Source organism: Etheostoma cragini, chromosome 9 (genome assembly GCF_013103735.1).
Source record: "Etheostoma cragini isolate CJK2018 chromosome 9, CSU_Ecrag_1.0, whole genome shotgun sequence".
Classification (NCBI taxonomy): Eukaryota; Metazoa; Chordata; class Actinopteri; order Perciformes; family Percidae; genus Etheostoma; species Etheostoma cragini.
The window spans coordinates 15,357,892-15,374,170 of NC_048415.1; the positions used below are offsets into that span (position 1 = coordinate 15,357,892).

Here is a 16,279-nt window from a genome sequence, read left to right on the forward strand (position 1 = left end):
CACATGAAGAAAGAGGAGGTAGAGGGGAATTACAGAACACTTTGCTCTCACACAAATGCATGTGTGAACACACACCCATACAGCCATACACACTCGTATTTACATACATACTGCACGTGCACATGATGGCACACACAGTTTTAGCCCCAGGTGGGCAAATTCACTGACAAGCTTATGTTGGAAGGTGTTGATCGCTACCTTGGTTTTGTTACAACAGGAGGATATATTTTCACGAGCAAGAATGAGTGTGAGAAGAGGTGCAGTCCCTTTTTCTCCGTACCTACTATGGTGTCGGACAAATGTATTAAACAGCTGCTGTTATCAATCATTCCCTCTGTCTTCGGGCTATGAGCATACGAAAGTGTACGGACAAGCACACACACGGACATCCAATTACACACATGACACAACGGTTGGCAGCAGACATGCACAGGTGAAGTGTGGAGAAAAAAGCAAATCCAAATCTCTTTACCTCATTGCTCAACAAAGCGGCGTTGAGTGTTCGGCTTATTTCGAACATGTTTAGATTCGCTGCTTTTTTCGTTCTGTCCTTTTATTTTGAGATTCTCTTCAGTTCTTTGCTCCCCGTTTTCTTCTCTACGGCTGGGAGTCAGTCCCGGGAACACAAAAAAGAACGAAAAAATCAAATCAATTGAAAAAAGAGGGGGGATAAAAAAAAAAAAAAATCCTCTTAAATTTTCAGATTTTTGTTGTGATTTTTCAGTGCTCTTTAATTTCTTTCTCTCCTGTCTTTGGATGCACCTCTGCTGACTGTGGCTGTAGTGGTGGCGTTTGTGCCCACGGTCTCCGCACAAGTCTAAGGAGTCAATATGCTGCTTTTTTTTTTTAAATCTCCCCAGAGTCAGCACATTAAAACAGGCAGTCAGGCAGTCGGTGGGTCGGGCTGGCGGGCTGGCTGGCTCCCTTATCTGTCCCCCGCACACTGGCTCACACAATACGCTCCGATCCTCACACTGCTCGCTAGCAGATTAGCCTGTCCCAAAACATAGCACTTAGTTTAAACTCCCCTCCCTTTTGCTCTCTCTTTCTCTCTCTCTCTCTCTCTCTCTTTCTTTCTCTCTCTCTTTCTCTCTCACTGTCTCACTCCCAATAGCTCGCTCTTTTGCTCTCACTCCATCTCTCTCTGCATCTCTCTCTTTCTTTCTCTCTCTCCTCCTCCTTTTGCTCACGCATCGATGCAGCTACAGTTCACTGTGCTACCACAAGGTGGGAAGACTGTTCTAGCAACAGCGACACCATCGCTGCCACATCCCTTTCTCTCTGTGCCACTCCTATCTTTTGGATTTTCCTCTCTTTAGTGTGTCCATAACACACAGATATAAATGGTGAAGAAACGCTTGCACTTAATATAGCGGATCTCACTGCCTGACCAGATGAAACTTACAGACAATGGTAAGGGGATTGGTTAGGTGGTGCGTGAGGACTAATATTCTTTAGGTTTGTTATCTTATTATGGTTATTAATTGTGGAATCAAGGTGAGAAGATTGTTAAAGCAACAGCGTCACCATTGCTTCCACATCCCTTCCTCTCCGTTCCACTCCTATCTTTTGGATTTTCCTCTCTTCAGTGTGTCTATAAAACACAGATTAAAAATGGTAAAGAAACACTTGCAGTTAATATAGCAGCTCTCACTACCTGACCAGATGAAACTTACAGACAGGGATAAGGGGATTGGTTAGGGGGTGTGTGAGGACTAATATTATTTGGTTCTACTATCTTATTATGGCTATTAATTGTGGATTCAGTGGAACAGGACCATGAAAGAATTTGGGAAAGAAATAATTCAGCACTTACTTGGAGGTGTTTTTGTGACAGGTACATGTGAAGTAATAGAATGTAGTAAAGCCTGTACACTTTCAAAGTGTAACCTAAAGAGAGTGTACTAAAATGCTACCTCTGAGTTATAGGAAGAAGAGGATAGAAAGTAAAGGTTGGGCTGATGTAAGCATCAAGGTCAGGTTGTTGTCCTTTACTCAGCAGGGTGTGGCACAGAGATGACGAAGCAGCTAGTCACAGGCATGGCAGGAGATCCCAACTACGGAACAAGTAAACAAGGAAAATAAAAAGATTAGGGAGACTTGTGCCAAGGAAATGATTCACTGGATTTTTGAAGTCAATGACACATGAGAGATTTCAGAGTATGACTTACAGTGTTCTATATCTGCATGTAAGTCAAAAATGTTTATAAAATTCAAGCCTATGCTAGAGGAGAAAATAACGGAACACAACATTTTTTATGAAAAGGATGCTGACAGTGATTGGGATTGCCATCATCTTCACTAATGCTAATCTTAGTGGTGTCTTACTCACGGCTCCATCATTTTGGCAACAGATTTATTCCCAGTGCTTTGAATGTGCTTTTTGCTGTCTTGGATCAGAGTGGGGAGAGCGGCCAGTCAATAGCAGCCTATTGACACTGAACCATCTGTTTAGGCCGACACTGTCCAGCATAGCAGAGAGAGAGAGGGAGAAAGGGACTGAGAGAGGAAGTGACGGAAAAAGAGAGAAGAGAGGGTACAAAGCAGAGGATGTGTTAGCAAACTGTTAGTTTTAACGGGTGTTTATGTAAAACAGGAAAAGGAAAAATATGGAGAGAGACTCACACTTATCAAGGATGTGGCATGTAATATTGTTTACATGTTTTAATTAGCACATTTTTTCCTCTTTTTACATTTTCGTCAGTAGCAGGATTTGTGAAAGTATCATCAACAACATCACTGTGTTTTAGCAATGTTTTGCACTCTTGGCTTCAATTCCATTTTTTTCCTCGGTAAAGGGCTACTAGCCACATCCTTGTTCTGTAAAGCCCACGGTCTCTGGGGAAGGCTGGTCCGGCAAAGCCCTGGGGGGAGCTGTCAGGTGAATCATCCAGAGTGAGGGCTGATTCTTCAGTCAGCTGCCTCTCAAGCCTTCCTCCCTGACCAAGCCCTCACTCTCCTGAGCCCTCTGATTCCTGTCACCATAGTGATTCTCTGTGTACTGCCCGCTGGTCTCTGCCCCCCCCCCCCCCCCCCCCCCCCCCCCCCCCCCCCCCCCCACACACACACACACACACACACTCCCTGCTCCTCACAACCACCCATCTTCGACTCACTGCCACTAGTGGCCTGTGTTTTGATTTTTGCATGACTTCCGTCTTCATTGATGATGGACTTTATGTGTGAAGGTCGTCAGCTGGCCACAGTCAAAAGGGTTTCCCTGTACTTGCTGGAATACAAATACAAAAACATAGATTTTTGCTCCCCCGTCTCACACACACACACACACACACAAGCACCCACGCATGCACACACTCACGCACACATGCACGCACGTACGCACGCACATTGAGCTTCAGGCTGGAAACATAAACACATTTTTGTCTTTCATTTATGGTACAGAGCTACAAGCACTGACTTATTTGATCATTTCACAGTTTAGAAGAAAACGTATCTTTCTGAAAGAATGAAAAGCAAGGCTTAAAATACTTTTGTTGTGCCAAAGCTACTGTTTCCCTGAGGGGTTTCTGACATGTTCTGCACAAGATTGTGATGGTGCGCTGTGTCCTCCAGTCAGTAGCTACCCATGCTTAAAATAGCCACAATTTGTTAATGTTACTGTAGATCCTGTATATAACCATGACAGGGATTGTCTACATGTGAAGCACATTCAAATGTTCACTAATCATTAGAGGTCAAACATGTTTTGATAAACATGTAAAAATACACTCTCCTGAGAGATAATTAAAATTTCAGAGACCACAGTGTCAACCATACTTCTATTTCTTGTTATCCTGTTTTACAGTGACGGATGTTCATTAAATCATTGCTGCACTTGGCAGACACCATGACACAATACGATATGCAATCATGTTCATATGGCAGAATGTAGAGGGGTTATTGTTGAAAGTGTTGCTTTTTTTCCCCCTTCAAACTTGTTTTAAAGGAGGACACACCATTAAAGAACAGAGCTTCAAAAGAAAAGGAAAGCCATCAAGACACAAATATTTTTGCGGTTATAAAACTCCTACACATTTTAACATCACTAAGGCACCAAACTGCATGTTGAGTTATGAAGTTTAAGTTCCAGCATTGGACACCATTGTTTAGTAGGTTGCAATCTGACATCTAATTGTTTGCATTGAGAAGATTTAATTATATGTTGTTGTTGTTGTTGTTGTTTTTTAACTGGGACTTTAATTTCAGTGTCCCTTTAAGGTTAACAGGGCCACAGCTTAGGACAAAAATGTCTGACATATCTTGTTATGTTTTGTAATAATTATGCTCAAATTCTGTCTTTTACAAGCCAACAACCAAATGTGTGTTTCAGCCATAAGATCAGGTTGCCAACATCAAGTGTTATCTCAAGTGCTCCAACTCTGGAGGAGACAAGCCAGGGTCTTGCAGTAAATTCAACTGTTCCCATGTAGTTTCTCTATTTTGATAAGAGCTGAGAAACAAGGGAAACATGTAGTGCATAATTCATTTTTCTCATGGTCCATAATTCAATTTCAATCTCCCTCTTGAAAATGAATGTGTGTACCACCATAGGGTTCTTTAATTGGCATAGTGTTAAAGCAGTGACATAGCATGGAGGACAGCTTTTCAATTTTCAATTTTAACGAAATATTATACAGCAGCTCTGTATTCTCTTCCTGTCATCTGAGAAATAATCAGTCTGATCTATCTACTCAGCGGCCTGTTGATGCTTGCCATCAAACACAGATCACACAGAGAAAAATCATTGCCATCTCCCTGGTCTTATTCATTTGGTCTTGTTACACGCAGCTTATAACCTGTAAATTAGCAGCAGCCTGTATGCCTCTTGCTCCAGGAGCTGTGCGACTGCTCATTTGATGTACTTAATCAGGTGCAGCCTTTGTAATGGGAAAGGAATAGGGCCAGGCTTGATTGGCCTTGATGACATCTATGCTCCAATTGTCTAGAAAACCTCCAGCTTTAATCAATCTGCAGGATAATACAGAATGTCTGGCTGCTACTGGCAATGATTGGCTTTCTTCTGTGAAAATACTATTAAAAATGCAGGTATGCTTGTAATAAAAGTGAGGCGTGTATGATATACTGAGGTGTAATGGGAGTCATTGCTAGTTTAGTGTTGCCTGCTGAATGTGAATGTTGTAAGTATAGGCTACCATGTTTCACATTGGCATTTGAACACTTTCCCTAATCACAATATTAAGTGTCAATTATGTAGGCTGTAGATACAAAATCTGACTTATTATCTTTATCAAAAGTTTTCCTGAGCTTGAGACTAGAAATTAGCACTATCCTACAGAAAACGAGTTTCATTACCATTTCTGAGATGCATTTATTTCCTCATTTGTTTGCTGTGTGTAAGTCTACTTAAATCTAAGTTCAGAATTTCAAAATCCAAACAAGTGTCTGTTAATATTCTGGTATTTTACTACATTTAATTTAACTTAGCTTAGCTTACCTATATGCACTGCATCTGCAAACTTATGTGGTGTTTCTGCAGCGGTGTACTGCTGGACATGACAGCACCTCTCCTTCTTCCTCCTGCTCCGTTGCCGTGGTAACACACTTGGAGCGTCGGTTGCTCTGTAACAGGATGGAAAGGAAGATGGAGGAGAATACTGTTAGAGACGTCGAGACTGGTGTGTAAATATGAGCCTTACCTGGTTTATTCTTCATTGCTATGCGAGCAAAAGGACGCTGTTGATGCCCAGTTGTCTGACATATATTAACTGCATGTTTCGCGCTTGCTCTGTGTATTTATATTGACGCTAACGTGAAATGTGCTAACCTGCTAGCTAGCAGGTACAATGATGTAAACAAGAGTCATGTCACGTTGTGTGTGTTAGGAGCTAGCATTGCTGCTACATACAGACAGTAGCAAACCATACAACTAACGGTATGCTGGAAATGCACATCACAGAAATCATTTGGAAAACTGCTGGCATGTTCACTTCACTTTGGGAGAGCGTGCAATAGCCTAACGTTGACGTTATTGCAGGTGTAACGCTAGTGGCTAAGGGTATCTGCTAGCTAGCTAGCAATATGTCAGGGATAGTTCCACCTGCTAACTGCTGTGTAGCTCATAAGATAGCTGTTGGTACTACTGTAATTAGGTTTTTTGTCCGTTAAAATTCTAAATTAAAGCCATAATCCGCGAACAAATGGCCAAAATGGTAACCACTGTTGACAGTAAATACATAACACAGAATAAGAACATAACACAATGGATGTATCATTGTATATATGGACTAATAGACAAATCCAAGTTTGTGATGCCTTATGTTGCTGCAGAAGACTTCTTTCAATCTAGTATAACGCAAACTATACAGTAATTGGATTTGTAATGTGCATATAATGGTAATCAAAAAAGGTTGCAAAATAAAAGGTACAGCTTTTACTTTTTTACAATGCAAAAACAGCAAACAAAGCCGCACGTTTAAGCAAAATTGTTTATATTGTCCATTTGTGATGCAAACACAAAACAAAGATTTATTTCAACCTATGCTTGTTTATTTGTGCTAAAATAAACTGCTTTGCTAACAGTTTAAAGTTGACACATTTTACTCTTAGAAAGGTGTATACATCACTTTTTCAGAAGTGCATAATTTAACTTTGAAATAATTTACATAATTTTGTATCCATAATTTGAGTTTAGTGGTTAGACATTGCATTGCGGCATACTGTGTGTTTTTACTTTAAGGTTTAACAATCCATGACTGTTATTCTGGATGAGTGTTTTATTTATCTACAAGCTAAGGGCTTACACCCTTAAATGAAGTTATAAAGGGCTTACTGAACAGACCTTTTGCATAAAATGAGACTCGTCTTATTCCTGCATATTGCATCTGTTCTTCAGGCAGTGACACTGGAGGAGAGGATGCCTTGGTGGGAAATGTGAACAAACTGATGGTGAGCCCACCAGGTTATTCAGGAGCTCCGCGTAAAGGACATCTCATTTTTGATGCGTGCTTTGAGAGTGGTGAGTAGTAAACTTTAAAAATGCCAAATAAGTGACAAAAAGAAGGTGGAAGTTAAGTGTTAATCCATTAAATGTTTTTATATTTTTTATCATGTCAGTGACAAATTTATTTGGAAGTGAGGGTCCCTACTATGGTCAATGGTGGCTGCAAATAATTTCGAGCTCAAGTGCAGGGTTTTGTATGGGCCCTCATTCACGCCAAGACAGCAAATGCATCCACTGAATAGGTGGATATTATTATTATTATTATTATTATTATAGATTATATTATTATATATCAGGCTTTGGCTTGTCAGTCACAAAATTCAATACACACATTAACAATTCCTTTAACCTAACTATAAACATCCCTATACATGTTTGAACATTTTGGAATCGTGCAACCATTCTCGTAAAACTTTGAATGTGCAACAACATTATGAGTTGTTATATGAGTTTGTTTTATATAGCATGTATTGTGACATGTACTATGATGTGACGTATTTGACTCCAAACTACAAAATGACCAAAAAACAGCATCTGTTGCCTCTTTGTTCTGCATCTGATAGTATAAAAACTGCCACCACAACTAGAATCCATAACATCCACTCAGAACTGTAGCTCATACAGAGATGACTTTGTTTTATCAAAACTGGATTATTATAAAATTATGAGTCATGAGATATTTCCTTCTTGAAACAGCTGTGTATTAAAACAGTTAAAACAGAGTTGATGTTAATTGATATAAAGTACTTTTTTACAATTGACAAGATCAGCTGGTTTGACCCGAACACACACTCATGCACCAAGAAGGCAAAGTAAATCAAGGAATCAGCTGGTCTCTCTGGGACAGAATCTGTGTGTGGAGATTAGGTTCAGATAGCACGCAGATTTCATATTTCCACAGACAAGCCCATTTTGGTTTCTGCAGACTGAGATATGTTTACTTTCTGATGTTCTTGGTGTCACTGTCAGAGTTGTTCGCCACAGTAGAGTTTTACAGTTACGTTGTTTCTCTGAGTTAGAGAATGCAAATAAGTACAGTTGTTACATACCCTAGGCCTACTACTAATCCATTTACACAAAGAAAAACAATCTGGCAAATAAAGGGATGAAAAATAAAATAGGTTAGCATCCCCTATTTTATTTTTCAACAGGGGACGCAAATGCAAAGTTTTGTACACAACAGATTAGATATGAAGGTGACCGCATATCTAAAGCCTGGGCGTAAAGACCTGAATATGTTACATTAGGAGGATTGTGCTGAGATATGTGGTGAGTTCCTTTTTTTTTAATATATATAAATTTGCCTTTTTTCCCATATGAAATGTCCAGAGTAGCTCATACATTGATTAATGGGCGCTAAGCTTCCACACTGAGATCAGCTAACATACCAGTGTCTCTGGCTCCGGATGTATCTCCTGAATGATTTATGGAATTGATAATAATCTCTTTCCAGATGGATTACTAAAGTTAGAATGGGGGGGATGAATTGACGTTTGCCAGCTAATGTCAAATGAATTCCCTATTGCTGTTTCATTTAAGCATTCCTGATTTACTTTAAAGTTGTAGTCCGTAAGATTGAGCTAGGTTGTTTCCAGCGGCAGCTTTGGCGGTAAGATGTAATGTTTGTCCCCAAAAGCCACTTCGTGGGAAGAGGGTGGTTCATCACAGGGAGGACAGGTTTATTTTTTGTTTATTTTGCTTTGGACTCAAAGTTGAACGGTTTATGTTCTCTGTTGGTTATTGTGATTCAGCAGTAATGAAAATGTAGGTGCCCGATAAATGTACCATTTCTTTGCATCTTTCTTTGTCGGAAGTTCCTAATTATTACACTACACTACAGTACAATGGAACGCAGTATAATCGGCAGTGACAAGCTCCACCTGGGCATGCGTGGCAGACCAATACAGACCAACCCCTGCTGAAGCGCCACTAATGTGGCCAGGTTGGTACGGTGGTGGAGCGGGCGCACATGTACCGAGAGGTTTATGCATTGACACAGAGGTCCGGGGTTCGGGTACAACCTTTGATGATTTCTTACATGTCTTCCCCCTCTCTCTCCCCTTTTTCCCCTAGCTGTCCTGTCAAATAAAGGCGGAAAAGCCCAAAGAATAATCATTTAAATACAACAACAAAAAAGCCACTAAGACTACGTTTACATCTGGGTGGCTTTTTTCATAAACGGACATTTCAACCTCTTCGGTTCCAAAAATAACAACGTGCACACCTGTCAGTCTTAAGAAAAGTGTAAGATTGTATTACTTGGCAAAGCAGCAAATACACGCGTTTTTGTTTCTGGGTCATATGCTCAATCACCATTGTTTTAACTCATTCTTTGATAGATGGGAAATTAACAGACAATTAACTAGATGAAAATCAAACAGACTACTGTAAAGTCAGCCTTGATATTAGTTCATCCCTCATGTTGGACTAGAGTTAAATTGACCTGTTTTCCTGTATCATTGTTTTTTTTTTAACTACCCAATTACCCAAATAACATGATTGATTCCACACAACGCTCTCTGGCAAGTACAAATCTCTACTGTCATTTTCAAGTGGTTTTGAAAGCATATTGAGTAAAAGTTGACATATTCCAGTCTGTGATTACCCATCAACATACATTCCTTTAATTTTATTCTAAATAATTCCTAATTTCTGCTTTTCTAACTCAAACATTAGGTAAAACTTCCTAAAAATGAGATTGACCATAAATTCCCAAAATAACTGTAAAACTAAAGTTAATAAGTTAGTGTTACGTAGTGTTAAACGTCAAAAAAAGTGACAAACATTGAAAACAAAGCATCAAAACTGTTGAAAAAAGAGACAAAAACGTAAGAAAAAGTTAAAAACGTTGATAAAAAGTGTCAACAAAAGTGTTGATTTTCAACACAATAGTTATTGTACTGTGCTTCTTTCACAGTATACTCTCTATATGCCTGGATCACTTGTGCCAAGCAGTTATTTACCTCTAATAGTTTTCTAATTATTGCAAACATGTTCATTGACATTATTCTTTCTTAAAGTGATTATCCCCATTGTTATATAAACCCAAACACCTCTGCTATATTATGATTAAATTAACGTGCTTCTGTAAAGAATACATATATATTTACATTCACATATGTGTTTAATTGACTTTTAATGAAATAGAAAACTGAAATATTTACATTTTTAATAATAATGCATGGATATCTTACCAACCTCACTTCTTTTTGTGTATCGGGCTAGCCAAATTGAAAAACATGCTGTATTTTAATGTGGTTTACGAGGATGTTATGAAACTATTGATAAAAACTGGCATCATATAAACTGGACAACACCTGTGATTATCTTTCACTACTGATTTCTTACTTAGAAAACAGTCACATTCTATAAGTCAAACAAACTTGACTTGAGATTGGTGAAACTGTGGAATCGTTGCCTTTGTATCCCTTGTTCTTTTTTTGTTGCTCTAAATATTTGCTAATGCATTTGAGGTAGGGCTGAACAATATGGCAAAAATCTTCTATCCCGATGTGGAAAATTTAATATCACGATAAAGTTTCTGTATATATCAAGCATGTTTTCTAGTAATGCAGTAAATAAATAGTTTTTTTTATGCAAAAACCACATGGTAAAGCCTATTTTGTATAGCTCTGTGTGAATTAAATACTTGACAAATCAAAAATATTTTCTCATTTTTTTTTAGAACTTTAGTGCAAAATTAGCATAACGTGCAAGGATCAGAATGGAAAGTGTTGTCTAAATGACGCATTTGGACGATGCATTTTAGCTGCTGGCTTTTTGACATAACGATAGAAACAATCTAGAAAAATATATCAATAGACATTTTTATATCGTTTTTATGATATATAGCTTCATATTGCCCAGCCTTAATTATTTTTTTTTTAATTTATTTATTCATTCAGGACAATGCACATTGATGAACATGCACAACAGTACATGTAAATGTGCCAGATTGTAGCCCAAGGGCTAATTTCCATCTGCAGTCCAATAGGCAGGTTGGAGTTTACACAAAAGACATAGGATATAAAAAAAAGAAAATCAACAAGACGACAGTAAAAAAAGAAAAACAAGACGATTCATTAATAGAAAAATAGAAATACAAGTTAGTTAGCAGTGGTTACACGTTTGGTTAGCTCTAAGCCACAGCTTTACCTGGATCTTAAAGGAGGCTAGAGTGGGACACTCCCTTATAGCTGGACGAAGTGTGTTCCATAATGCACTGCCTTTAATAGATAGTGCATTCTGGCTGAAGGAGGTTTTTCTGAAAGGAACCTCACAGTCCCTGTTTACCACCGCCCTGGTGATCCGCGTTTGTCTATATTTAATAAACTCCAGCAATGGAGGTGGCGCCAGACCATGAAGTATTTTATAAATTAAGCACAAAGAGGAAAATTTACTAATTTGAGTTGAGGTGAAACTTTAATATTATAAACAGTATTATTACAGTATTTGTCCAGTATTGGTAGAATGAATGTATTTTATTCAGTGGAGGTGTTTTTGTGTGTGAGGTATACATACAATTACTAAACATTGGTTCTTATAACCAGGAGCATGCCATATGGTTTTTACAGTAGATTTAGTGCTCATATTCACTCTTGATAGGACAGTATGCATACCTGAAGTATCTGTAGTGCTTATTAAATTAACTGCTGTTTTTTATGCATGTGGATTTCTTATTGGCCGTTGAAATGGTCTTTCATGACAGACTATGTCTATCTTACTCCTCTGAAACCAGATTGAAGGGCCAAAACGCGATATTTCAAGCAGACATTTTCATTTGAAATTTCTGCAGACCAATAACTCAGTGACATTTCTGCCCCCCTTTTTACCTCCCTTTGGTCGACAGCTATCTGCATCCCGTGCGCATTTTTTTAAAGCACAGATTTTATTTTGTTGCATTTGTATAGCACAGAATAAAATCAAATTGGTTTATTAGAATAGACAGTGGTTATGTAAGCTGTTTGCCAAAGGTATAAAACCTAATTTACATTTAGATGAGGCTTAATTCACTTTGTTGTCAGCTCTATGCTGATCAAGTCAGTGATGGCCCACCGATTTACATACAGTAGGTGTCTCCGCCAACAGGTCTGACACAGAGTTATTTTAAACCGTTAAAAGCCTTTTTTTGTTTCTGCTTAAAGATAACATACAGCATGATGGTGACCCCCACTATGAAGTGTTTTATACAGAACAACTTAACATTATGACAATTTTTTTAAGTCACAGCAAACCTTACTTATTGCTTTAGTTGACTGTGTAAAGAGCAATATGTAAATGTTCATTAAACCCCATGTGCAAATAGAGTTTTACTTGTTGAGATCATCTTTTTACTACTAAGGACAATGCAAAATTATGGTAGAGAATAGAACATTTTGTTAATCTGTAAACATTAGTGTAAATCTTGGCCTATTGTTGTGTATTGTGTCAAGAGGCAGAGATTCATGAAAGTGATAAGAGAAGCCTAATTGTTTTTTAAAGAGAAATCCAAATGACATTCTTATCTTGTCTTGACACAGTTGTTTTGTCACACACTCCAACTGTTGACATTTTCAGCTCAGTCCCAAATTCCTTTGTGTGGTCGATTCTCACAATGTCGCTGACTAAAGTTCCATCTGTCTCTACAAAAGATGACACTGTCAGTGCGGGCATATTGTTTTACTGCACCTCTGGACTCTGCACCAGATGTAATTAAGCACTCATTGATTAGTCAGACTGCTGTCTGCTGACAATGTCTTGCATGGTCAAAGAAATTTCCCAGAGGTGACAAGGGTTTGATGGGGTCCATTGATAAGCACAACTCATAGACTCATCTGGCTTTACAATCAGTTCAGTCAATACAGTCACATGGCAGACTGGAGAACACATATGCACATGCTGGTATTTCTGTCAGTTAGGACAGGAATAGTCGAGGCCTTTTGAGACTTTGAGACTTACATATTTTTGTTCCTAAAAGTCTAAAGTTCTAAAGTATTTTAGTATTGTATTTGTCCACCTCCTGTTTCTCATTCAAAATTGTAATCACTCAATATAATCTTCACATTGTTTTTTGATTTAACAAAATACAGTGTTTAGATATTATTCCGTATGGTTAGATAGGTGGCATTGCCAGACTAGCGGGACCATGGCTGATTATGCAGTACACTATAAATTATTACGTTAGGGGAGTAAATGCTCACCACTGGCCTAATGACCATGAGTGAAGTCAAAAGTAGACCAATGCCTGTGTTTATGCTTCATGACAAGGCTTTTTCTAAATTGTGGTTTCCACTTCTGACATTATAGATAAAGTCCGCCCAATTTGCATGTGCCGTGCACCCTTTGTTTTGGCCCGCCATCGCATTCAACATGCTCATGCTTATTCTCCTCTTATTTTGAAAGTGCTGTAAAATCCTAACCTAACCTTAATGACTATGAAACTATGCAAGCTAAAAGGTACTTAATCTGAGTTTTATGGCAATATAAAGTACAGTGCTGTTACACTTCCTATTACATTACATGCATAAGTTTGTTTTTAATCTATGAAGAATACAAGAAATGACAATAGTCTTCAACATCAACATTTACGTTTTGCCCGTGGCCTTCAATGCATCTAAATGTTGGCCCTTCACATGAAAGACTTGTGGCACCTCTGTTAAACCCCTTATAGAATTGCTCCAGATCTTCAAAGATTTACTGTGTAGTAATGGATACATATTTTCTCTATTGGCGAGATAAAGAAAAAAAGGCTGCCAGAAGATAAGTAATGAAGATAAATGTTGAAAAATACATTTCTACTGATGATGAAGGTTTTGTGGCTGGTGGTCTGAAGCTTGTCAGAAGATATTTATATACTCCAGAGTGCTCCATGAATCAGGTAGTTAAGTTTTCATTGATTAAAGAAGAGGGGAAACGTTTTAACAATCAAGCTAGATGCTCAGAATAAGTGGCTTTGGAGAGGCCTGAGCTTGCTGCAGTATACAGCTCTTTGCCTCGCCTTGTCTCCATCTTTGATAAAACAACTCAGAAGGAAAGGCAGCCCAAGGATAGAAATTTACATTTCTTTTATGCAACATGAACATAATTTTGATAATTCTCCCCACACATGAAAATGTAACTCAGGATTGAGAATTCTCATATTAGGGCTACACAATATATCGAATGTTAATCACAATCACAGTTTTGGCTTCACACGATCAAAATCGTGAACAGAATGACACATTTAAATAATTGAGCGTCATTCTGCTCATAGAACTCTCCGGGTTGTTTTGCAAAGCCAATCTACCGCTCCGTAAACCACTGTCTGATCCTGGGCCAGTCAGAGTTGTTCCCTGCACCGCGCAGCTTAGTTTCTAGATGTAGACAGTGACAGAGGACAGAGTAACGTGAGGAAACTTACACAACAGATAGCAGTCGGTCATACGTCGGTCACAAGGTTTACCAGTTTACTAGTTAACGCAACATTTTGTCCCGTCTGTGTTGTTTTTCAGACAACAGCAGTGACCAGTGCTAGTTAGTGTCTGTTAGCTCACAGGGCTCTAGGGTGCAGCTAATACTTTACCTCTAGGTCACACCGCTGCTAATGTCCTCACATCCTCTGCCTCTCCGCAAACAAAGCAATGTTGTTTATATCGATATGGTTTAATTTTGGTCTCTCCTCTACTCTCTCCTCTTACTCTCCGTGCAGCCCCGCCCCCCGTCACTCACACACGGCTTCCCAGCAACAGAGACACAGCGGCCGGTCCACACTTCTTACATTTGTCCACAGTTTTAAAAATTATTAACACAGCTGTATATTATTAAGCATGAGAGGCAAACCTGTAATCGTAACAGTGTTTCCGCTGATAAAATGGCCGTGGCGCAAAGCACAGAAGAAGTTATTGAATGCAACTAACTTCAGTTTGTAGAATAGTAGCGTGTGAGACGGAGCCTGCTGGACCTGGGCGAGAGATGTGACCCATGAGCAGAATATCATAGCTCATAAAAACGCAGCGCTGTAACGGTACAGACATTTCATACACACCACCTGTGTGTAACTCCGCTGACCTGCCATTCAACCCGTGCTGGACCCCGTCATAATGAGTCAGCCGTCACTCTGTGAGAAGCATACGTCCATCACACTCCCCCTCTCCCCCTCTCCCCCTCTCCCCCTAGCACTTTTAATCACTTATTGTTGGAAACAAGTGAACGAGCTTTCTCAGAGATACGTTTTTTTTTGGATATATCATAGGATAGGGTATTTATTTCAGATAATTTTCATTTACATGTGTTGCAACTGTATGTATGTGCAACATACAACTTCAACATAAGAGTAATGTAGCACAATATGGATGTCATTGCCTATGTGACAAAAACATTTTTAGTTAAAATCAACAAATAATTGTGATAATTGATGGTGGTCTCAATATTGATCAAAATAATTGTGATTATCATTTTGGCCATAATCGTGCAGCCCTGACTCATTTGGCCTTTTGATTGTTTGATTTTTTGCTCACCAACCTTAGATCGCTCTAACTGTTATGGGCTTTATAAAACGAGATCCATTTGTCTGAGTGGGTGGGAGCACTCCTGACATCTGATGTATTGAGAGGCACTCCCAGTCTCTCTGTCTCTCTTACATGTCCTTGGCAGCGGAGAAGCTTCACTGCTCAAATCACTAAATGGCTTCTCCAGTTTCCCTTTAAGCAGTTTTCTCTCCTCTCCTCTCTCTTTTCTTTTAAGTCAGGAGTATTGAGAATGGAGATAAATTTGAGTCATCTGGAGACTTTTGGCGAGACCATTGCTTTTGATTTATGCTAGTTATTGGCCATTTGTATCCATAAGAGATTACACTTTATTATTATTTTGTTTTTTTATTATCATCATGTCCTATCACTGGCTTTCTTTTGGCATATTTTGTCAGTTTAATATCCCTTTTTTGGGCCATATCATGCCATCTGAGTTGGGATGTGTTATATTGGTTTGACCCTGAGGGAAGCTTTCCAACAGGCTCATTGCTAAGCTCAAACACTTGCACTCAAACACTCAAACCAAGTATATCTTTTTATATATTAACAATGAATTGCATACTTGTTTGGGAAAGGGGTTGCTTGAAGTGACAAACACAGAATAATCACTTGGCTCTGTCGTAACTGTTGTGGTTTCCTGGCATTGGTCTATCAATGTCCAAAAACTCACCCTATGTTACCTGCTCCTCATCAAACAACAGAGAGAAAAGGTTAGTGACTAGCTGAGGGAAACATATGTTTCTTAAGCCAGATAGGAGAAGAGTAGGAGCCAGTTGGTGAAAAGCAAAACAGAGCTAAAAGAGTGATTATTAGACTTCCCTAAGACAGAGAC

The 16,279-nt window shown here is 38.9% G+C and overlaps 2 protein-coding genes across 6 annotated transcripts in view; one reads left to right on the top strand and one right to left on the bottom strand.

The window, feature by feature from the left end:
- The window catches only part of elavl4 (ELAV like neuron-specific RNA binding protein 4), an 80,654-nt gene extending 79,532 nt beyond the window's left edge, over positions 1-1,122 (bottom strand). For 3 of the 5 annotated variants that reach the window (XM_034881399.1, XM_034881397.1, XM_034881398.1), the window contains exon 1: positions 473-520. In XM_034881399.1, the coding sequence (XP_034737290.1) occupies positions 473-520 (48 nt within the window). Of the gene's footprint in view, positions 1-472 lie in introns of all 5 variants that reach the window. The other 2 variants (XM_034881396.1, XM_034881400.1) reach the window with 2 other exon arrangements.
- A 4,410-nt stretch (positions 1,123-5,532) lies between these two features.
- Positions 5,533-16,279, top strand: part of agbl4 (ATP/GTP binding protein-like 4) — a 262,269-nt gene continuing 251,522 nt past the window's right edge. The window contains exons 1-2 of the mRNA XM_034882055.1: positions 5,533-5,636; positions 6,854-6,976. Coding sequence (XP_034737946.1) covers positions 5,591-5,636; positions 6,854-6,976 — 169 coding nt within the window. The 5' untranslated portion in view covers positions 5,533-5,590. The remainder of the gene's footprint in view (positions 5,637-6,853; positions 6,977-16,279) is intronic.